The sequence below is a fragment of the Pieris rapae genome, chromosome 6 (assembly GCF_905147795.1).
Source record: "Pieris rapae chromosome 6, ilPieRapa1.1, whole genome shotgun sequence".
Lineage (NCBI taxonomy): Eukaryota > Metazoa > Arthropoda > Insecta > Lepidoptera > Pieridae > Pieris > Pieris rapae.
Window position 1 is genome coordinate 1196464 of NC_059514.1, and position 24533 is coordinate 1220996.

Below are 24533 nucleotides of genomic sequence, written 5' to 3' on the forward strand. Positions count from 1 at the left end.
CATGATGAACACTCCCCACAATATATGCTATAGAAGATGCAGAGGGAAACTTCATCTCTACGCAACGCCAAGGTATCTTGGTTTTAGAAAATAAAGGTGTTTATATATATTATTAGTCTCACCTAATTGTACGAGTTCCAAGCGCCTGTCAGTAACAAAATGCCAGGGAAAGGCTTTGCAAAAGCTGGCAACTCCGATCTTCAGGTCGTGAACATTAGTTGACGCAGCGACTGACACCGCTTCGCTTTGCGCCTCACAGTTCTCTTCTTTAGACTTCTGGTGTAAGGGCACCGCACTTATCTCGTATCTGTAAAGAGACTTAATTGAAGCTGGCAAATGGTAGACATAGAAAATCCATCAATGTCACAAATTGTGGTGACACACGCATAATTTATTACTACACAATTTAACACTACAATACAATTACAGTACATTAATTAATGATTTTCACATTAATTACAATTGTATTGGTCCTAGCGGCTTCAGTGGGCGATTCTCATCCCTGAAGTCGTTGGTTCGATCTGTGAACTATCTATGTCCGCATTTAAAATTCGTTTGAATGGTGAAGGAAAACTTGGTGAGGAAGCCGGGTTGTGCGTGTGCCTCAGGAGGCTGATCAGCTACTTGCCCATTAGTTCGACAAATGATTATGAAACAGATACAGAAATCTGACACCTAGACTTAAATGAGTTGTAGCTTTGTTAATATTATTGTAACACCGTATGTTATATTTAAAATAATGAATAAGTACAATTCTTATAATTTTTTTTTTGCTTTGACCTATTTAAAACTGCACTAAAAACTGGTTGTCTTTTGTCTCTTTCCGTCAAAACGGGATATGAAGAGACACTTGTGATTTTGTTAAAATGGTGTAAATCTGATATTTTTATGAGCTTTTCTAGAATAGAAAAAAAGAAAACTACAAAAAACCTGGAAATATAAAATTAAAACGGGAAAATTATTCCTAAGATGAGACACAAATGTAAGAAATTGGAGGGTTTCACTCGGTCAAAGGTCGTGTATTAAGAAACATTTTATTTTTAATTTTTTTATGTTTTCTTTTTCATACATTTTGTTTATCTATGTAATCTGTTTTCACTTTATATAGTCTAATTTATTCATAATATATATGTTAGATGTAAGATTACAAATAAATATAAAAACAAACTTAATGTAATCCTGTTTACGTAGAACTCTAATACAGGCCATTTTTGAATATTATTTATGTTTTAACTATATACTTTGAAACAAGGTATTGCTATGTGATCACGTCGGGTTCACCAGTTTAGTATTTGAGGTACACCAATGAAAACTGAAATAGGCATGCACTATCTTTATCAAGCACTGTATTACATGGCTACACTGTATTAATTACGTGAACAAATGGAATTACGAAATATCTATATAGATATAATAACACTTCTATAAATGTATTTTGACCACAGATCTTCATTATTAAACGTTCCAGTAACATATTGTTGTAAACAATGGAAGCTACGTATCATAAACAATTCAACGCCAAATGCTACGTGCTGTAAACCCATAGATTAACTCTCGCAGAACAGTAACTCAGTTGAGTCTTAGGATCATCTGTAATTAGTAAGGCTTAAGGACAGCATCCGTCTTGACTTAATGTGCATCTAAACCCGGTAAAGAAACAACATGTAGATTCTTAACTGTAGTAGAATATAAATCAATTTAGAATTTATGTAATTCATTTGTACTGTGTCAAACTCAACATACAAAATAACTTTATTCATATAGGTAAAGAAGTACACATATGAACGTCAACAAAAAAGATGTTAAAATGATTTTAAATTTAACATTTACAATTGCAAGTCAAAGGGGTAGAGCGGGCAAAAAGAACTGGCAGGAAACTCCATGCCATTCTTTTTCACCAAGTTTTGAGTCCTACAAATTATTTAAGCTGGAGAAAATCAATCCCAAGGAAAATAATCACTTAAATATTCGAAAAATTAAAAAAACATCTTTAACTACTACTTCAATATGGACGAATGTCAAATCAATCCTTTTATTAATTAAATAAAGACCAGAACAAACAAAAAATGCATCGGTGAATCCTTGTGAATCCTTAATTTAAACGGTTTACGTAAACGATACACACTACTGCAACAATTTTAACACTACGCAATACCTGCATTTTTATATATACATACCTGAATCGCCTAGGATCGTTGGAATAGCTCATCAGTCTTATTTCCGCGTGGGTATCGTACAGTAACCGCGCGATCGCCCGCAGACTTCCAACAAGCATATAGGCCACTGGCTCACTCTCCGTTGTAAGGTGTAGCTCTATGTTCCCCGCGTGCGATGTACAAACAAAAGCCGCTTCTGTTTCCGTCGTCTCATCTTTGAACACATCATCCTGGGAAGACCGGTTAGGTAATAATGTCAATGTAACAGAATAACAAAAATAATCGAAAGGGAATTGATTAGTGAAGAAATTGTAGTAAAATGTAATTTTTTAACTTTCAAATATTTTTTATTATTATTAACAAATATAATATTAATACCTGTTCGACTAATATTGTAAACTTTAACAGTGGACTCAATTTTAATCATTGGTTGTGTTACATATGTTTAGTATTATATTTTATTTAAATGTCTTGAAAAAACTGCATGTTAGTATTATATTTTGTTTTTGATTCTGCTGTATTATTGTTTAACCTGTATACATTCAACAAAAATCGTGGCACCACACTGTACAATGTGAAATAGAAAGACGAAACGAAAAATAACTGTATCTCTCTCTCTCATAGAATGTTTCTAAGCGCACGTCTCACGCATAAGGCACTAATAGCAAAAAATGTCGTTACAACTTTTGGTCTTAATTTTTTCCGTGTAGCCCTTTCGCAACGCGCGATAATGAACTTCGTTCTAATATCTTTTCTTTAGATATACTGAGGCTTAATTTACCTAATAGATAAGTACCTACATTCTAAATACAAAGAGAATTGGAATTTTTACACAAATATATGGAAGAGGGAGTGGAACAATTGTTGGAATAGTGGCTCCAGCCGGCAATTTACATGCCTGAGATCACCGCCTGTGCGCCAGTGGACTGTATTGTATAGGACTTGTATGTGCACATTGAACATTCGCTCGAGCAGTGAAAGAAAACATCGTGATGAAACTGGCGTTAGGCTCGACGGCGTGTGTCAGGCACAGTGGGCGGATCAACTACTTGCCTATAAGGTTGACAGGTATCTGAGGCCCAAAAAAGGTCTCTGCGCCACAGATTTTTTTTATATGGATATAATTATTATATAACACAAAATCGCGCTTCAACCTAGCCACTGGCAAATTTGTATGAGATACACATTGCAATCGAAGTGAAATTCTGTTAGGTTATATAATGTATAATTAGGATTTTACATAGATTGAGACGTTTTAATTAAAATTTTCAATGTAAATATATGCAATTATTAGCCTCACCTGATCATGAAGTACATCGTGAACACTGTCTAACGTAGTAAGAAATTCAGTCAAGTTAGTTCCTAAACATTTAAACGCCCGTTCCAGCCGACAATTGTGAGAAAATGCTGTTAAAATTAAATATTCGCCTAGTTTCGCTATAAAGTCTTTCGTGCAAACACCTGAAACAAAATATAAATAATGTTAAAATTTTAGTTGTCATAAGTACATATTTGTTAAACACAAGTTTTTTTATTAACTCAGATTTGAGTATTTTAAGTGATACCGCCGCCCGGGGACACTTCCGATGCTAGAGGGCTCGCGAGTGAAAAGAGTGAGTTATGTAAACGGTAATAGTTAATGCATTGAAGTCATCTGGGCAGCTTATTTTGTTTAACAAATAAATAAAGTTTTTAGGATGATTTGTTGAAAGTACAATAGTAATTTTGCCTATATTTTAAGTTAGTAAATGTGCACGTAGTATTTATAGATAAATTAGGAGTATATTTTAATAATTCGTAAGCTTTGTTCCGAAAGAATAGGCCCATGGGAAAATCCGACCTATATCACGATCTGACATATTATTTTCATACTATGAACTATAGAGTTCGTACTCGTAGAAGGCTTTTATACTCGTACATCATCCAAATGAATACGAAAGCAATCCATAACTGAGTCTACCCAGCTTCGATCACGTTCGCGTAGTACTCGTAGTACTCGTAGTACTAGTACGCTCTAATATAATCTTTTTTAAATTTCCTTTTCCAAAATCCCGTATCACTATACCTATCATCAAATTTGGCGTAAATATACTTTATGTAATGGAGTTACTTTGTGATTTTTTGCTGCTAATCTAGTAGACGTTGATAATTCGTTCGTGCATAAACATGTGCTCTGTATAAGTCTTTGTTGTAACATAATCATACACAATAATAGTGCCTTATTTGTTATATATTCATGTTCGCTAGTCCAAATCCATTCAGTGTACATATTATCTCTTACATTATTAGATTATTAATTTTAGACACGGGTATGACGTAACTTTGACTACATCAATCTTACATTGTTCTTACATGTGAATTAGTTAAACTTTGCTCACATTAAAAATATTAAATTACTCGCTAAGATAGTAGAAAATACTAATTGGGTTGAAGCTTGAAGATCTTTCAACGTGTTAGTCCATCGAACAATAGAGCGTCTTAGTTCATGGTCAAGTTGAGTGGCTTTATGAAAACAGATAGGCTATTTAATTTCAAAGCGCTTTAACCTAGACACAAAAATAGGAACTGAATAAAGACGGATTAGTTACGCGATTGACGAGTATAAAGAACATAATTTGAATATTTTTACGATTGTCAAACAATAAAACCTCACATTACTAAGTCAATATAATAATAATCTTTATTTCTCACAAAACTTCATACATGATAAGTTTCAAGTTTTTGAGGGAAAATTATTGTTTATGGGAAATTGATGCCAGCTAAAGAACGAGCACCTGTGTCATCATCAGGTCATCAGGCCTCCACAACTTCGGATCGACAAAAGATATAAAATAATAGAGAATACATAATTATGGATGTAATGTTAACAAAAACAAGGAAATATGTACAACAATCAATAATAGTATATACAAAGGGAATATATATTATATATAAGGAAACCACATGGGATGTATGATGGTATGTGTGTGTACTATTGATCTAATAAACTTACACAATTATACTATAAATAATTGTTAACTAACATTTGACATAAAATTTAGTGTCAGTTTAGGTCCAGTATCCACAGTACAACCGTACAGTCTTCTTGCACTCATTTTTTGTTAGACACTTCTCTCCATATATCCCATTATGTAGAGGGAAGTGTTGACTTCCATTGGAAATACCATTCGTAGATAATAAAATATTTAGTAGTTAATATAATATATATGTAAAATTAAAGAGTTAGATGCCCTGAGATGTAGTCAGAGCCATATTTTGAGGTTTCAAATTATTTATAGACGGTTAGAGTGAGTCTCTTTGATGAATAGTACTTGACGGAATTTGACCTTAGACTGGATATTTTTTGTTAGGTGGATCCAATTACGGTAAGAAGCAATGAATAACTTTATTCTTTTATAACAAAGAATTTGGCATTGTCTTTTCTGTAATATCATCTTACTTTATGTGGCTTCGCATTTGAAAATAGAATACTAAAAATAAATGATGAAAGGTCGTCTGACGTTAACGCCTAGGTAAGCCTATTAAATGTCGTGATTGAGAGGTTTTAGCTTGATGAAATTTTGACTTTTTAAATTAATATTTTGTACCAAATACAGGAAATACAATGTATTGTGTAGTGCAATCACATTTAACCGTGACAATTTAACAACCTACGTTATTTTTTCGAGTTTTCTTCTGCTCGAATGGGTTTGATTTCTATAAGTCCTAGCCTAAATTGAAGACATGATTTCTTAATAAGAATGAGAATAAAAGGAATGCTGGTCGCAATCTACGTATAAAGCGTTATCCCTGGGATCGTATAATTTTCCAGAATTAGTCCTTATAATCTACTTAATTCTCTGTTAAACGCCTGTGTACCACACGAACAGAATCTCTGAAAATAAATAACCTTACAATATAGGAACTGGCCTTACTGTAAATTTATACTAATATTGTAAGTTTTTCGTACTTTTTAACTTTTGTTTTCATATTTTTATGTAATATTTAATACTTTTTAAAGTGAATGAGATGAACAAAACTTTGTTTTCTTAATAAATAATTTTTGGGCAATCATATATAAGCAAGAACGGATGTAGTGCGGGCGTCATCAGCAGCACACATATTATAACTTATTTTATAAGCATTGACCTATCCGCATGTAAAGCCGCAAACGTAATCAACCCATAAATTTGCCACTTGCTAAATTTCTCATAAAGTCCGTAAACATTTTATATTTTCGACGCCGTAACGACAGCCTGAATAATAAAGCCAATTGAGTTCATTTGTCAAAATAAATTCTGTTTCTTTTAGTATTTTTGTACGACTCAAATGATGTAAAAGTTCTCCTTCGAATTTTATTTCAGAATTTATTTTGCCGCAAACAACTTAAATACATGCCCGAATAGAAGCGTTATTTTTGACAATTTTATACACTCTTTTTTTTTCTTTTTTTTTATAGAACAGGGGCAAACGGGCAGGAGGCTCACCTGATGTTAAATAATACCGCCGCCCATAGACACTCTCGACGCTAGAGTGTCTACGACCAAGACAGAAGTATTTAATTAAATATTTTACAAAATATATTTTGAATATTCACGACATTACTATCATAGTACTTACTATATTACTTTATCATATCATACTTCCTATATAATAAATTTCCAAATAGATTCTGAGATAGTCAAACTATCCAGATACAAGCTTACAAAACTTCGAATCTACAGAGGCTTACTACGAATCTTGGTAGGACTGAGGTCTCAAAACCTAACACACACACTGCACGATCATAACAACATTCATCTACACTCTCACATACATACGCATACACACTCATTCTCACACTCACTTGTTCACTCATTCTTAATTTTTAACACTAAAATTATTATTATTTTACTACTTTATACTGTTTGAAACATGAATCATGTACCACGGAATAATTGTCTTCCAGTTACCCACAACACACTACACCACAACACACCCACAATAGTGTGGGGACTAGCGATGTTGTTACAACCCTTTTAACATAAATATTTTTTTTTATTTTTTATACCTTATACGACTTTTTTACATTACGGGATAGATTAATAAAAAAGAAGGGACAATGTAGGCGTCGCAAGTGTACCGAAATCAAACGTGCCTTGTGTTTTAAACTTTTCATAGTTTTCGCATATGGCGGTGACACTCGTTACGTTAGTATTTATCTATCCCAGGAGCTCTATAACTACCCAAACATTTGCTAGATTTAAGATTAACAAAATTATATATATTTTATTAATTCTTCTATATAATAATATTCTGTAGTAAAATAATGTAGTAGCGAATATGTTTTGAACATCCTGGTTCATGTTCACGAATTTGAATTGCCTGGAAGATTTGAGTTACTTGGCTGTGGCTATGTTCCCAATAATACATGTAAACTTACTGTCTGTAGCTCGAACGGCGTCGTATATTTCCTGTAGGTAGGCATAATTCCGACACGTTTTCACTTCGTCTGGCAATCTCCTTCTGTAAAAAAAGATATACATATTATACAAAAAATATATTTGAATATTAATTTGTCTATATACAGTCGATAGTATTCTAATAATTTTAGAAAAAAATAGAATATTATAAAAATAATATAAAATATCGTATATAAGATTAAGTCATAATTTAAGAAAAATATGAAATCGGTACTCGTTAGTTTTAGGCTTTTAGGTGGTAAGTGAAAAAGAAACTCAAAACAAAGTGCCTTCCCCTTAAGAGAGACTGTAAATAGTGTTGTTAGAGTAGAGTGAGTGGTTTTAGCCTGCGACTCTCATCCCGGAGGTCGTAGGTTCAATCCCCGGCTGTGCACCAATGTACTTTCCATGTACGCATTTAACATTCGCTCGAACGGTTCAGGAATACATCGTGAAGAATCCGACATGTCTCAAACACAAGAAGTCGACGGCGTGTGTCAGGCATTACTAAATAAGGTTAGACTTAACTTATTAGTCTCAATCTAGGCTATCGTAATATTCTAAGATGTCTCAGCGAAAAGACAATATTGCTCGCACTATTGTTTTTTGAAGAAAGTACTAGCTCGGGGATCAACCAGATGGCAACTTAAGTGTTTTACAGAAGATTGAGAAAAGGGGGCAGTGGGCTCATCTAATATTAAGTAATACCGGCGTATATGGACACTCTCAATGTCTGGCATTTCGAGTTCGAGCGCTCTCGATTGCGTTGCCGACCTTTTAATAAATGGTAAAGGACCATAAGTCGAATTGGTTTGGAAATACTTCAGTGCGCGGTACTCTCTAAATGCTCAGTTGTGTAATATTTTATCCATCGACGTACATATCTCAAGAAAATTGTAAAAATTAAACATTTGTTTATTAATTTCCACACAAATATCCCACGTTTCATACTCAACAAAACAGTTTGAAAGTAATATCCAAAAAAGGCTAAATCCGGCCTTTTTTCAATTATTCATAACTACAATATTGAAAATGGAAATATCGCACGTATTTTCGCATTTCAATTGGAATTTATCGTCTCACATGAATTGGACTGTGATAAAATGACAATTAGCATTCGCGATGCAACGTCGAACTGATGGTTGATGCATTCAAATTGTGCATTGAAAAATGTATTATGTGTATTTATTATTAAAGATTTTCGCTTTTTTCCTTGTCTAAAGCTTGGTACTGCAAACTATTTCTAGTGTCTATTAGTTTATGTTATCTATTATATTAACACTTCTTTGCATACATAAATATATCTTATACAATTGACTTATCGACCTCTTTCTAAGCAACAATTGAGTTACATTAAAATGGCACTAAAGTTTATTAAATAAATCAAATCAGCATCGTCTTATTTTCTCAATAGGCAAATAGGCAGCCTTTTTTTTGTGCCTGACACACGGCGTGGGATGGTACAATTTCCTCGCGACGTTTTCTATCACGAGATTGGGTTAATTAATTAATTTACAGATAAAAAATCCAAAAACTAAAGCATATAAAGAAAAAAGTCAGTTGGTGCCAGCTGTTCCTCGAACGCTCGTCTTTAGGGTTCAGGGTCACAAACTCAAACTACCCCAGATTTAAGATAACACTGGTGGAGTTATTGTCTAATCTCTTGTCAAAGTACTACGAGGAACTGTTTCCGATTGAACGTGGAATTCGTTTTCGACGAAAGTAGTACTTAAATTTTCTCAAGACTTACTTAGTTTGATAAGTTACCCAATTGAAGTTTATCAAATATATTTAAACCAGATATACAATAACTGAACTAAACGTAGCTAAAACTTTCTATATTTAACAAACAAACAAAACCATTTATTCATATAGGTAACATAATGTACACTTATGAACGTCAAAAAAATTGCGGCGGATATCCATTATTTATTAATTTATGTCTTACTTCTGCAGCTGATATACAACTCTAACAATACGAGAAAGATGGAATCCGTAATATATACAAAAAGGTGCTTTTACGAAACAAGGAAAATAAAAATACTTCGGCACGCATACATACCCTGACTCACACACAAATAAGTCAGGGTGTGTATGTGGGGTTTGCTCATGATGCAGGTTATTTAGCGAGTTGGATTTTGAATTCGACACCTGCATTTGATGGTACTGATTATGTAGGTATCTCGGGAAACCTTGCTTCTTACTGCCGGAATTGCAACAAAGTATTCAAATCAAATCAAAAATCATTTACTCATATAGGTAACATAATGTACACTTATGGAGTCAAAATATACTTTAAACGATTATACTTTTACATTTACTGCCAGTTCTCAAATCAAGGGCATAGAACGGAAAAGAAGAACTGGCAATGAACTCTCCGCTACTGTTTTAAATTTAATTAAAACAAATTATTTAAAATTTTGTGTAATGTATTGAATTTCTTAAACAAACCGTACATTTTCTACTTTTCTATTGGTATAATATAATATGTCCTATATAAATAAATATAGGATAAACTTTTTGTTTCAATATTTTTGTGATAAATATAGGGTGTGTTACACAAGGATAGTATATCAGTTTCCTCTTCATACGAATGTTTCAATGAAATTAAATAACTTACAAGCAGTGGTATTTGTCGTAGTGCTCGGCTTGGTTCTTCGTCAGCGCTGTCACCGCTGCATGCAGACATTCATTCTGAAACAAAAGTTTTTTTATATAAACTACATCCTTTTAAATATAATTCTTTAATTTTAATATAGCCGTAAAGTTTCGTATTTATACCAGGATAGTTTAAAGAAAAGCATTATTTAAATTCCATTTCGAGGACAAGACATTTCTAGAACATCGATCTTCTGTTTCGTGACCTTATTATATAATTGGAAGTTGGAACACGTGCAACCCTGAATGCTTATAGGTTTAATAGAATCTCTGTGGCTATTTTAAAACAATTTTATATGTTTACTAGCTGCCTGGCAAACGTCGTTTTGCTATGTATATAATTTATAATAAAAAATAGGGGTTGATCTGTATATTGACATATTGTTGTATTTATGTTTTAATGCTGTTGATATAGTTGATAAAAAAATAAAAATTTATCTAAAAATTAAAAAAAAATATTTAAGGGCGGACCACCCTTAACATTTAGGGGGATGAAATAGATGTTATTTGATTCTCAGACCTACCCAATACGCACACAAAATTTCATGAGAATCGGTCGATTCGGAGGAGTTCGGTTGACACAAGAATTTTATATATAAGATTATGTGACGGATTCATACGGTAGGTATTTCAACGCACTGTTCCCATAGCTAATTTCATGTTCTTCAATCCCATTTTGGAATCTAGGATATAATTTTCGTTAGTATAAAAATATGAAAATAACTAATCGTCAATTTTAAAAGTTATATCTGTCGTGGTATAATATCAAATTCTAAAAATAATGCAATCGGGATACACTGCTTTTTTATAGCTATCGGGTAAGACCTCTTTGATTTATTGAATCTATTGTGATATTACACATGAATTAAAACGTTTTAAGGAACCCTACAGCGCCCGTCTCTGACTTCGGATGTGTGTCGTTGGAGAGTTAGAGAAGAGAGTACCTCGCAGATTTAAAAAAAATGAATTCAGAAATTGCAGCTCGAAAATATAGAATTTATTTGTAAAATACTTATAATAAATGGTTAGAGAAGTTTGCGAGAAGACTTCTCACAATTCAGACGCAAAAACTCTATTAAAATCAAAACAAGAAAATGAGGTAATATCTTCCAAGCTCTCGCTGTAAAAACCCTAAAATCCATTAGTCATCTGACACTGAGTGCGATTGGCAGCCATTTTGACGTTACCCATCAATCAAAATGCAATCTGATATTTCCTCATTATGCCGGTGAAGTGACCTGGCTTTGCATGGATGTCTACAGATGCTTTTCGCAACTAAAATGAAACAGGTCGTATTTAAAAATATATATTATAGTTCCTTTCTTCTATTTCCATAAAATTGGTGTTTGGAATCCTTAATCTTTCAATGGGGTAAGGGCAGATACATTTATGTGTTTCATTAATATTTTTATAAACAAATGACCGTTGCAGCTTTTATTTATTATAATACACCACATATAATATAATGTATTATAAGGTATATAAATATATTTTGATGTAGAATAATCAGTGTAGGTAGAGTCGTTCTATCGAATTAGTAATAACTGTTAAGGTATAAAAATGATATGGAATAAATGAATAAAATTAAAAAAAATCTTACAATCTATCTATTTTTAAATACATGATTACAGCGACCTAACATTTTAATAATAATAAACCAATATTATTGAAAAATAATTTATTATTGAAAAATATTTATAAGCTTAACAATGCGAATTAGGTTTCAGATCTATCTGGTTATCTGGCTTATCAACGCTTTTTTAATTCATCAACAGACCATGGAATATATGAGGCTCTATAGAATAGGTGTTCATTTTATTTTATTGGCGAAGACTTCTAGAAATCCTTAGGTTTTTACAAGAGAAATCAATCTTAGAATCCTTAATATTTCTATGATGTATAAGATAGACATTTCTGTGTTTATATTTTTCTTAACAAATTGCCGTATAGTATTACTTTATTTATCACATCATAATCCATTTTCTGTAGTATAAGTTAGAATTTATCTATTCTAAAATACATCACAGTTACAGTTAAAATAAATTATACAAAAATTTATAAAAATATTACACTTTCAATTTTAGTTTTTACTAGTTATTTATTATTTAAATTTTCTTATTCATTTAACATCGCTCTGGATGTAGTATTTATTATGTTGTATTCGCAGCATATTTATAAACTGCCTGATGGTTTTTACAAACGGAATTTGAAAAACTCTGCTGATTGGCCGTGAGAGTGAATAAGGGAAATATTGTAACAGAAAAACGTGAACTAACATGAACATTTCTATTTTGATTTAAACGCAGACATATGCGTGTGGAAAATATAGTACGAGCGTAAACCATACGCAAGCTGCGCTTGTAAGGATTCTCTCTTAGTCGGCTTACTGACGATACCGCGTGAATGGGAGATTCAGAATGGAGATTTAGGAACTGAAGTCCAGGTATTATGTGCTAATAATTCGAAACGCCATTATTATTACTTAACCAAGACATTCTGAATATCAAAATCTTATGTTTAGCAGTTAAAACATAAAACAATGCAATAGCCATGTTTTGACGTCACAACGTCTTATAATTCGATGGAGCCGGCTGCACGCACGAAAAAACAACGCATGCTTGACGCAAAATTGACATAACTGTATTTATGAGTACAAATAAATGTAACTTGATCAATTCAATTGTGATTACCATTTACCTTTTTCCCTATATCCATACTATAGTCAGGTACTAGACTAAATATATAAATAAACTAGCGGATCCGACAGACGTTGTCCTGTCTACACGTCTTTAATTTCAAAATTTCAATTTTTAATAAGCCATTTTGATGAAAATTATTATACAAATGTTATGACAATATCTAACGATCCAGCACATGGTCACACACGATATAACACAATGATAACAAAACTTTTTTTAAATTTCGGGACAGACTAAAATTAAAATTCGAATATTATTTAAAATTTGACACTGCGATGGTAGCGCCGTCTGTCGGATCCAATGTAAAACATTCCAAAATCAATCAATCAACAACTAATAAATTGAAAATTAATTAAAAAAACATTGTCCAGCGGACAAATCCGGATCCCCTTGAACACACACAAAAAATTTCGTCTAAATCGGTCCAGTCGTTTAGGAGGAGTTCAGTCATACACACGCACACAAGAAATATATATATTAAGATAACACCTAATTAATATAGATTAATTAATAGGATTTAATCAAATCTTAAAACGGTGGTGGAAAACACCACTAGAGGACGCAAGCTTAATTAAATTATCACAATTGACATATTCTAAAATAAGAAGAAAGAAAGTTTATATATTATAAAATCTCCAAATAATTACGAGTTACTAGTTAAACAGTTATAGTTCATGTATTTATTCTGTTTTACTAAATAAGATGCCAGGGAACCAAAATATATTTTCGTTATTTAATTATGTAATTCAAAAACCACTCTTCTACGAAACATCTGAAATTTGAAGTATCAAATGGATTGTACAATTTAATTATAAGCCTGTCTCGATTTCCAGGAAACAAAAACAAATGTTTTACAGTGGGATATCATTTACAATCTCCGGTATCAATAAATTTGTAATTTCATTCTCTATTTACTAAAGTGGTGTTCTGTATTAAGCATAAACGGCACATTATGGTCCCGAGTTACACAGAAAAAAAATACAACAAAACATTTCATAATCACATTATAATTATTTCAATTTTTCCTTTCAAGGAATTTCTTTGTTTGATTTTTTATTGTCTAAACAACAAAACATTCCTCTTTCTACCGCATAAACAAAAGACAAAATTCTTAACTAGAAATGCGAACTATTCCAATAAAAAACTTTATTGAAAGGATTAGTCTTCAGAATGTGAGCAATAACAATCAATATTGGTTTTAATTACTTTGTACGCAACTTCGTCAATCGAGTTTGTGAAGTAAATAACAATTTCCACTTTGTCTATTGATTGTACAATGACCCAATTATATTGTACAATTAATTGTGTCGCTTGATTTCCAGGAAATTAATATTCTTGGGTGATTTGATGGATTTGCAAGTTTTGCTATTTTGGTTTGATCAACCACTTTATGTAATTACATTTTGTCGTCTATTATCTTAAGTATTAGCTTTATTATACTGAAGGAATTTTGTTGAGTTATTTAATACGTTTGCACACAAGAAACAAACAAAACGCGGTAGAGGATGGGTAAGCGAGGACAGGCCGCCCGAAAAGGCCTGTTATCTCAGCTCATAGAAACTCGTTTTTAGTGGGTTCTTTCTAATCTCTTTTTTAACCAAAAGCTAAATGATAAGCGACAATTTAACGAACTCATGTTGGAAATCATGCTTGGAGAGGGCTTTGGGTAATAGCGCAAAGATAGCAAAGAAAAAAAGTTAATTAAATTAAATTTTTATCTCCCGGAAAGATCTCACACTGTAAAGAAGAGTGTTAGACTTTTCGATAAGAGATATTTTACACATTTAATGATTAAACAATGGATACAAAGTAATAGCCGGAAACCAAAACTTTTTACGGTGATTAAGTAAATATGAATTTTTGAAAATATGTATGAATGTAAATTAGCATTTTTATAAAAAAAAAATTTTCGGATCCGAGTGGTCTGCATACAGCACATTGATTGCCGAATGATCGGATCCGTGAGCTAGGGATGGCGATGGTATAAAAAAATGAATGGGACGCTCGCACTGATCCGAGAAAATAGCACTTAATATAATAAAAGATGAGAAACATATACCACAGCTTTATATAGTATATAATAATAAATACTATGTAATAGTCGTTTAATTTGTAGATCTATAATTGGCAAATCGAAATAACTGCCTGTATGAACGGTTATACACTTGAAACTTTGTTGTTAATTTATTAGTTCACCCCGTGACATGTAATGTGAATGGCAGCTGACACCAGCGCCGTTGCTCCGATATACATTTAGAGAGTTTATATTCTTTTACAAGTTAGGAGTACGTAGTTATAATATTAATTATTTAAATTTTAATATATAAATAAGTACATACATATAATTAACTGCTGATACTTACTGAATGAAGGGTAATTAAGCTAAATAATTAATAACGTATTCAAACAGATCAATCATCTGGGGACATGATACAGGAAGTAGTTACTATTGTTTACGGATTGAGAGTCCGGAAAATGCTCTTAAAGGCTTTGAGAAAACTACTTGGTGGTGAGATTTCATTTCAGTGTTGTTCTTTATACTTAAAAGCCTATAATTAATTATTTAGAAGTATTTGCCCAGTGGCTTTAGGGTGCGACTCAAAGTTGTGTTCATAGGTTCGATCCCCGGAATTACCACTAACTACCATAAGAAAAATACCAGAAATGTGCCAGATAAATAGCTAATCACCTCTCATCTATGATATAAAAAATATCAAAGAAACGACTCCTTATAAGTTTATATCACTACTTAATTATTGTCATTATTTATTGTTGATAACCAAAGACATTAAAGAAACCGCAAACCACATTAGGCCGGAAACTTATCCACTAAAAATGAGTGTCCATGGGCTGCTATAACTGTCGTAGACTCGCATGCCCCCTATACCATAAAATAAATAATAAGGGGGCACAAATTTGTAGAACATTATACAAATAAGTAATATTAACTACGAAAGATGAAACTCGTGCCTAATAAAATTACCCTAGAATATGCTATTAATATTAATTAATTTCCCTGAAAACCAATCACCTCACCGGAAATAGCTTTATTAAGAGCATATTAGTAGGAGCCGCTATTAATTGATTTTAAATATTAATAACGTGTTTACTCCGTAGTACATTGGATAAAATCAATAATACGGCATATTAGTTTTTTTTTAATTGCGTAGAAAACTTTTCAAATGCTCTAAGTAAGGTCTCATTATTATGAATGTATAACTCAGAACTTGATTCCAGTGAAACAAAATATTATTCTATCATCAATAGTATTCGCAGAACATGCTAAGAAAGATTTTATAGGCATTGTTTCTGACTTTGGGTTATTTTTTGTAGTTTTATTAGGCATTGATATTGGTGTTTCTTGCAATTATATAGCCCATAATATAGCATTAAAATCCAGTAATCAATTTTTTTAAAGCCAACTCGCTACAAACAACTTACATGTAAATCTTTCCTCTTTATAATATTATTAGTATCTTATTAATATAATGCAATATACCGTTCAAAATGAGTTCTGTGTTTTATCTTTAATTTACATCCAGCGCTGATACGACTAAAAAAATTATGCATATAATAATAATGGCTTTTTAATTCAGATATTTTTACATTCAAGTATATTAATTTTTTAATTGCGTTAATTTATCTCAGTACCCTTTTACAGAGTGCCACTTTTAATCTGATCTATTATAAGTTGTCTCTTTTTAATTTATTGTACACCAGTTTTGTACTTACTTGCTTCAAAACTCTGTTCTACTGGCAACTGGAAGTTATCAGATGTTACGATAAAAATAAATAAACTAAAGAAAAAATGGATGAGGTTTGTGGCAATAGGAACAGAAAAGCATATTTCCCTGTGTCAATTTGGTGAGAAACTAAATCCAGAAATATATTTTTTACCTCCATAGCTAAACAAATGACTGAATGATAGAAACACAAAATCTTCGGGTAATTCCCTTCCCCATGTGAGATATCCACAATTGTTCTTTATGCCTCGAATGAACACATATTATCTGTGTGATTCGCTAATGTTTCGGGTTATAGATTAGAAAATGTAGACATTTCCCATCTTACCAACGGGGGCGTGAGTTCTGTTTCGTATATTTTGTTTATCACTGTAATCTGATTTGGATTTGTATATTGTGTATTATTTTCAAATATATTTTGCTGTGAGATTACTTATGTGTGTGTAACAAACAAAACAACTAGACACAAGTTGTGTTATTTCTATTTAGTTTGGATGTTATAAGAAATATGCCTCAATTATCTAACTTACGTATTCCTATCACAAAACTTTTTGTATAAATAACCCACGTGAATTCGTTTTCTTCTTCGTATTATCATAATGTAATCTATGAAAAATACTTCGTCCGATTATAGTTTCATTTATTTATAACTCGAAAACTGATAGACAAATAGGAAAGTCAAGGTAATATTTGTATCGTTTCATATAATATAAACAAGAGAATGTAGGTCATATGTAGTCATATTTTTACACTCCTTAGATAATATATTTTTATATTTCGGCTGTGTATCAATGGATTTTTATTCTCAAACACGAATTAAAATATGTGAAAAAACAGAAATGACTCTGATATTCTTTAGGCGGCATTTTAGCCCACCAATTACCGATAAGAAAAATCATACAATATTAAAACTAACTAACTGACTTCAAAATACATAAATTATTATAAGTTTCGTACAAAATTCGTTCCTTACAACAACAATACCAAATAACGTACTTGAATTTCAATGTTTTCATATTCCGTACCGAATTTAATATTATTTACACAACAAACTTTAATAGGAATACATATATACGGTCATATTGAAATGGGATGACAGAACCCGCATCCATTTGTTTTATTCCATATTGGAATACAAAGTTTTCGTCACAAAGTTTACGTTCATAAATGTCCCTATGTATGTTGTGTAACTTAATGGGAGTCACGTGATGATAGGTGACATCAAACATGGACTCTCACACTCTTTAAGACTTGGTACGCGTTTCTTAATGTATTACACATAAGTAGTGGTTACTCAAACTTATAAGTACACTTATGATGTCAAAAAAAATTAAATTAAATTTACATTTACTACCAGTTCGCAAGTCAAGGACGTGCGGGCAAGTAAAACTGGCAAGAAACATTCGTTTTAAGTCATCCAAATTGTTTATTATTAAAATTTATCAATAAAACTAAAGTTTACAATTATAATTAAACATGATAACTCGACAAAACATGCAACTTCATGCATATTAGGTGTTGCCATGTTAAAAACCAATAAATCACATTTAAAAAATAATCACTCATAATATTGTATATTTATACTGATGAAATATTTCTTCGTTGACGAAGCTTTAGAGATAAAAAACAAACTCGTATACAACCTTTTAACGATATAGACTATGCTAAAACTAGCAATCAAAATACGCTTTCATCCAAAAACTAACATCGCATATGAAATATTTGAAAAGCAAAGGGTGACCCGGTCGAAGGATTTATTTGAACCGACATCACGATTTTAATACGACCGCACTTTTATGATTCTATAAAGCTTCATGCTCTAGTTTCAGTGTTTTAAAATCTATATATTTTTAAAGCAATAGTGCTAGTTATAGTGCCATTGTCATTATATGTCATAACCTCAAAATCTAATCAGCTTATAACCGTTATGGTTTATTCGATTTGCCATTATTAATAGTACTATAGTACAAATTACGACTATTTAATAGTCCATAGTTATTTCATAGTCATTATTATTAATCCTGAAGATGCAAATAATATGGAGAACATAAGATAACAACATCCGCGAAGGTAAGGCTCCAGATAACACTTGTATCCCGTTATTCTATACAATTATAAATAAATAAATAAATGAATTAAATACTATAGGTGTGTTTTATTTAATATTTGTATGATCTCTTCATGTATGTCACGTTTGACTATAAATGCCTGTAGCATTTTTTCCCCACAAAATAGTATTTTGTGGGTATTTTTCCAATATATCAGTGTGTCAAGCGTTGCAAGCTTTTATTAAAAAAATCAATCGAGTTAATAAGGACTGAAGTATATATTAATATCGTAATATTTACACTTATCGTTTATAATTATAGTTAACTATTATTGCATAAATACATTTATGCTTTACATAGCAGGACAAACACTAGTGAAATGTCACTGTTTCCGCCTGCATCATATTAAACAGTCGTAAAGAACATGCGCGAAAATATAACTTTATATATTATGATGCAAATTTTATTTCTAGGAATGTGCTTCACATATGGTCAATATTTTTTCACCTAATTTGAAATGAAATGATTGAGGAAAAAAATTACATCGAATTAATGTATTTTTTCAAAATTCCCGTTCGTCTGGTAGCCTCCTTAAAACCAAGAATCATTTGTTTGTAAACACTAGATATAGATTCAAGATCGCAGATGATTGACTGCATCATAAATGTTCCTCTCATTTTGCCGCTGAAATATTTTTATTTGCGGAACTGGTTATGTTCTCTTGATACTAAAGTGGTTTTGTGCGTAATTTTCGTAAATCATGAATAATCTGCTCGTAATCGTAAATAACTTACAGCCTATTAATGTTCTTCATAAAACTCATATATGCGTATATAATTTATTGGCAATAAAAATAAACGATTTGTATGTATAGAAGATTCTTTGAGCGACCAAATCACCTATGGTTTACGCGTGAGATTTTACACTGATTTCGGTGTTCAAATCCCGGCTGAATATTTTTCGTGCAGTTAAAACTTTTTATTTATATATTTTCCTTATTTACAGAAAACTAACTAAAAACATTATATAAACATAACAAGTAAAAACTTAAAACCTAAATCATTTTATAACTACAGTCAAAATATGTTTTGACACGAAGGGACTCTTCAAATTTGGTCGTAAAAACCGATAGACGTAATAGCCGCTGACGTTGTGATTAAGAACGTAATATAATAGAATTCAGCCGGGACCTCTGATTTTGGTCAATATAACCGGTATTTTGTTCTAAACGATGTCGCCGTAAACGGTTTTGACCAAATTAAAAATAATTATAAATAATTTTATATAGATATAAGAAGTTCATATGACGGTTAAAAAAAGGAAACTTGAATTTCAGACACGGTTTTACATCAAAAAGAACGAGCTCCTTCAACAAATAATTCAAGGCAAAATGGTAGGTAGAAGGATACCTGGCGGCAGACGCACTTCTTGGTTGAAGAATCTTAGACAAATCATCAAGTTATTGTTTAGAAGTGCGACATTAAAGTAGACATAATGATTGCCAACTTTCTAAAAAGGTATGAAAAAAACCAGAATGTTCCAATCGAAGTTTAAGACAATTTCACGTTGCCAGAATCAGAATCAATTGCCTATAAATGACAAAAAGATTATTGGGGTCGAATTTAAAAAAATAATGCAGTTTAAAACCGTATTTATTAGTAACATCGTCATGTATAATATTTCCGCAATCTGTTCATAGTATAAACAAGAGCATTTAGTCTATTTGGCGCGTGTTCCGAGTACCAAGCATTACGTAAAGCAGTATCGTCCTACATTAAGTGCTGGCATTCAACGCTTTGCGGTAACACAGTCCGCACTGAATTTCGGACGATTACGAAAATGTCCGCAATTAGACGCGCTTGAGTGGAGAGCTTTACCGCGTGCTACGGCTAAAGCAACTGATTACTCAGGTTTAAAGGATAAGAGGATTTAAATTACGAAATTCTACCGAACATTCTTATGAAAAAACCTTGTAAAATTGACAAGTCTTGGCTTTGAGTTTTGGCCATATTTTGCTTACATTTGTAGTTTTTTTTCAAATTTGTCGCAAAGCATTTACATTTACTTTGTTCACTATAAATAAATAATCCAGATAAAGGCTCTATTGGATTGCTACCAATACAGATGACGAATTCCGCATCAGAATCGATACAGCAAGAATCACACATTTAAAGAAAAAATACTGATTCATGGATACTTGTTGATAATTTGATAATTCCGTTCTACGCCCTTGATTTGAGAACTTGCAGTAAATGTAAAATTAGAATCATTTAATGAATATTTCTTTTTTTTTGACGTTCATAAGTGTACATTGTGTTACCTATATGAATAACTGATTTTCTTGTTTGTTTGTTTGAATTGTCACAATTTTAAATTTATTTAGAACAAAATAAAAACTAACCTAACTTTAATAAATATGTTTTCGTTACTTTACTTTTCGTTTACTCCCAATGGGATATAAGACAGATTTCTACGTTCATTGACCTTTTAATTAAGAAAATCTTATGTTTTCCAAGCTGAAAATATTGTTTTCCTTAAATTCCCAGAAAAGCCCATAGATACACAGAAGGATTATATGCTACTGCGTAATCGTTAACAAATTTTAAATTGTAAATCTTATTAAACATTAGACTCGTAGTTTTGGCATAACCGTCATAACTCCATATTAATCTCCGGAAATAGTACAATAATATCCTCCTAATATAAGCCAAATTATATTTTTATAGCCAGTCTTATGAATGGTTCATTGAGTTGATAAAAGCATAAAATTATCATAATGTTCCATTGTCTAGAGTCTTTATAGACACCGACAATTATGTCACTCCTATTTATACTAATATTAGACACATATTTTTCTCCCAATACATTACATTTTCCTTACAACACAGCCATTATGTATTTTGATAATTAATACGTAAAGTTCATTGATGATAATACTATGAATTAGATACGAGGCTTACTCCAAATAGGTCCTGGGTTTGATGTCGCAATAATAAAATATACCGATTAGAATGGAAATATATTATTATCGAAATATAATATATATACGTCGAGGCAGAATACGAAATGCCAGAAATCCCACTTTGCGGAACCAGCTGCCCACTGATGTATTTCTGAACCAATTCGACTGAGGGTTCATCAAGAAAAGAGCTCGGGAGCCCTCTGGCATTGAGAGTGGCCATGGGCGGCGGTATCACTTAACGTCAGGTGAGCCTCCTGTCCATTTGCCCCCTTGTTCTATAAAAAAAAATTTAATAGAAGCGAAGACCAAATTTTAGCATAGCGCACTTGTAACCAAAAGCAGCCCTTTAGTTTTGTTAATCCAGCATCAACCCATTACCCCTAACTTTATTTTTGTTATAAGCTCACATATTAAGCGATTAAAGCGAGTTGACACCCAGCTTCAAACAAAGTGTTTCATTTATGAAATTTGAACATCCCTACAACATCCGCCACCGAACTCTTTTAACTATCGATTGGTGATTTTTTTAAGGCAATTTGGCACATTTAACTCTAACACTGTGGAATAATATAAATGCAACGTATCGAATGTTTCAGTAAGCTAACGACAGTTAAAGGCTAGGTTAAAAATATACGCATTATTACAAACTGGTTTATATTTAGTAGGAAAATCTTTAATTAAACACTAAAAGTATAAAGTAACAAAGACTCTTTAATTATTTAATAATTAACGAAAGAATTTTAGTTGATCAACAAAGAAATAAGAAGCTTTGCCGCTTCGGAAGATTTAAATCGGAATAAAAGTGTTCAAACAAAGACTTCAAAGTGACAATTACAGAGAATGGGGCCAGGTATATTTTATCTTCCTTTTACTATCATAATTTAGAATATTCGAATTGTTTTCATATTATTTATTTAATATGCGTAATCTTTAGATTATTGTGATGATAGCATAACGTTTTCTTCACAGGTAGTAGGAAGATTACAACATGTGGTACTCGGGGACTGCCGCGGTAAACCATATTGTTGCAAATTATTTATTATTAAAATGAAACTTTTATTACATCGTCTCAAACTTTTTGGTCTATGTGGCGCATGTCGCGTGACGGTCGGCCGCGGAGTAGGGATAAAGTGAAAGGCGCTCGTCATAGCAGCCAAGGTCAATATGGCGGCGCACATAGTTCGCAGCAGCTGACCGTGTACTGTATAGACTATTATTCATTTGTGCCAGTGCTCCACGCTATTTTAATATGTGTATGTAATCTAAATAATGGTTAAGTATTATGTATGTTGTACTCTCTAAGACACAGAATTCAATAAAAATATTAGTTGGAGACTTAGTCTACTTATATTAGTCCTATTATAATTCCAATTTTCCAAGTATAAAATTGAGATTGATAACGCAATTTTATATCCTTAAAGGAATATTATTCCAAAAATTTTTAGTTAAATGTCTAAAACGTGAAAAAAAGTTTCACTTTTACCGTGGTTTCATAAAACCACACAACATTTTATTTTATTATTATAGTTAATTAATTTAAGAAGTCGTGTGGAACACGGTGTAATAGTTGCAGCTCCATACAAACAATTAAGAAGTGTTCTTTACAAAGACTTAAGAAATCTGTTGTCTCTAAAGTCGCTTTGTTTGTTCCGCGCCCTCGCTTGCACATCAGGCCTTAAATGGAATGCCTCAGAGCGAGGTAACGCCGCATGCGTCATGTTTTTTCGTGCGTGCAGCCGGCTCCATCGATCCATCCATCTATTATAAGACATTGACGTTTGACACGTCACGTCAAAAATACATAGTTTATTGACAGTTCTCGTTTTGTACGTCCTTGATTTGAAAACTAGGTAGGTAACTTTAAGGTAGTAATTAATGTAAAATTAAAAGTATTTAATATGTATTTCTTTATTGACGTTAATTGGTGTAGGTACATTTGATGATTGAATGATTTTAAATTTTGATTTTTTATATTTTATAATAGCAACAAACAAAAATTTATGTATTTATTAATACAGCCTAATTTACTTACTGAAGGTGCTGTAAGCAATTTGAGGGCTTCACTTAAGTTCTTTAAGGTGAGGGTGTTATTATCTCCATCATCCTCTTCTGGTCCTGGTAGGTGAACGGATGACTGCCGTGATCGGAACCCAGGATTCCGGCTTCCTGAGCCGTTGGCGAATTGGTGTTGAGATGCGGCACGACGAAATGGACAAGTCATGATGCTTCAGGATGAGGTTTGCGCATGCATTGTTGAGTCCTGCGAAAAATACATTTGTTAAGTAGATATTCAATCTTCAACTACTTCGTTGTATTAGTTATAGTAAATAATTCGAACTGGATTTTTCTTAAAAATATATACTGCAGGAAGTAATAAACACAGAACAAGTTAAACAACTGTTTTATTAACCGACTGTATTTGTGAACAAATAAAATAAAACAATACAATTTTTCTTTCCAATTGCGCAATTGATATTGGGTAAGAAACAAAAATCGTAGATCAACAGAACTGTTTCCATATAGGAAATTATGTTAACAATGGAAAAAATAAATTTCAAATATCGATAATAAGACATTTGATATATGGGAATATTTACATAAAACTAAACTGTACATCTAGTCTAACAGCTTATAGCCATCCGGAGCTGTATATGAATATAGGGGTAAAATATATTGTTTTAAAGCTATATAAAATCATTGTTAGAAGTTACAGACACAAATGTTTGCGTAATTAGTAGATAACTGTTTTTTTGTGATAGGAGGCTCAGCTGATGTTAAGCGATACCGCCGCTTATGAACACTTATATTGCCAGAAGGTTCGCAATTGCGTTACCGGCGTTTCAAGGA

At 32.0% G+C, this 24533-nt stretch overlaps 1 protein-coding gene across 1 annotated transcript in view; it reads right to left on the bottom strand.

Annotated features, from left to right (window-relative positions):
• Nucleotides 1-23940, bottom strand: part of LOC110997097 (head-specific guanylate cyclase) — a 57586-nt gene extending 33646 nt beyond the window's left edge. Inside the window, exons 1-6 of the mRNA XM_022265083.2 lie at nt 23719-23940; nt 10197-10270; nt 7558-7640; nt 3457-3617; nt 2178-2386; nt 123-307 (exon numbers count right to left, since the gene is read on the bottom strand). Coding sequence (XP_022120775.2) covers nt 123-307; nt 2178-2386; nt 3457-3617; nt 7558-7640; nt 10197-10270; nt 23719-23907 — 901 coding nt within the window. The 5' untranslated portion in view covers nt 23908-23940. The remainder of the gene's footprint in view (nt 1-122; nt 308-2177; nt 2387-3456; nt 3618-7557; nt 7641-10196; nt 10271-23718) is intronic.
• Nucleotides 23941-24533: the final 593 nt, after the last annotated feature.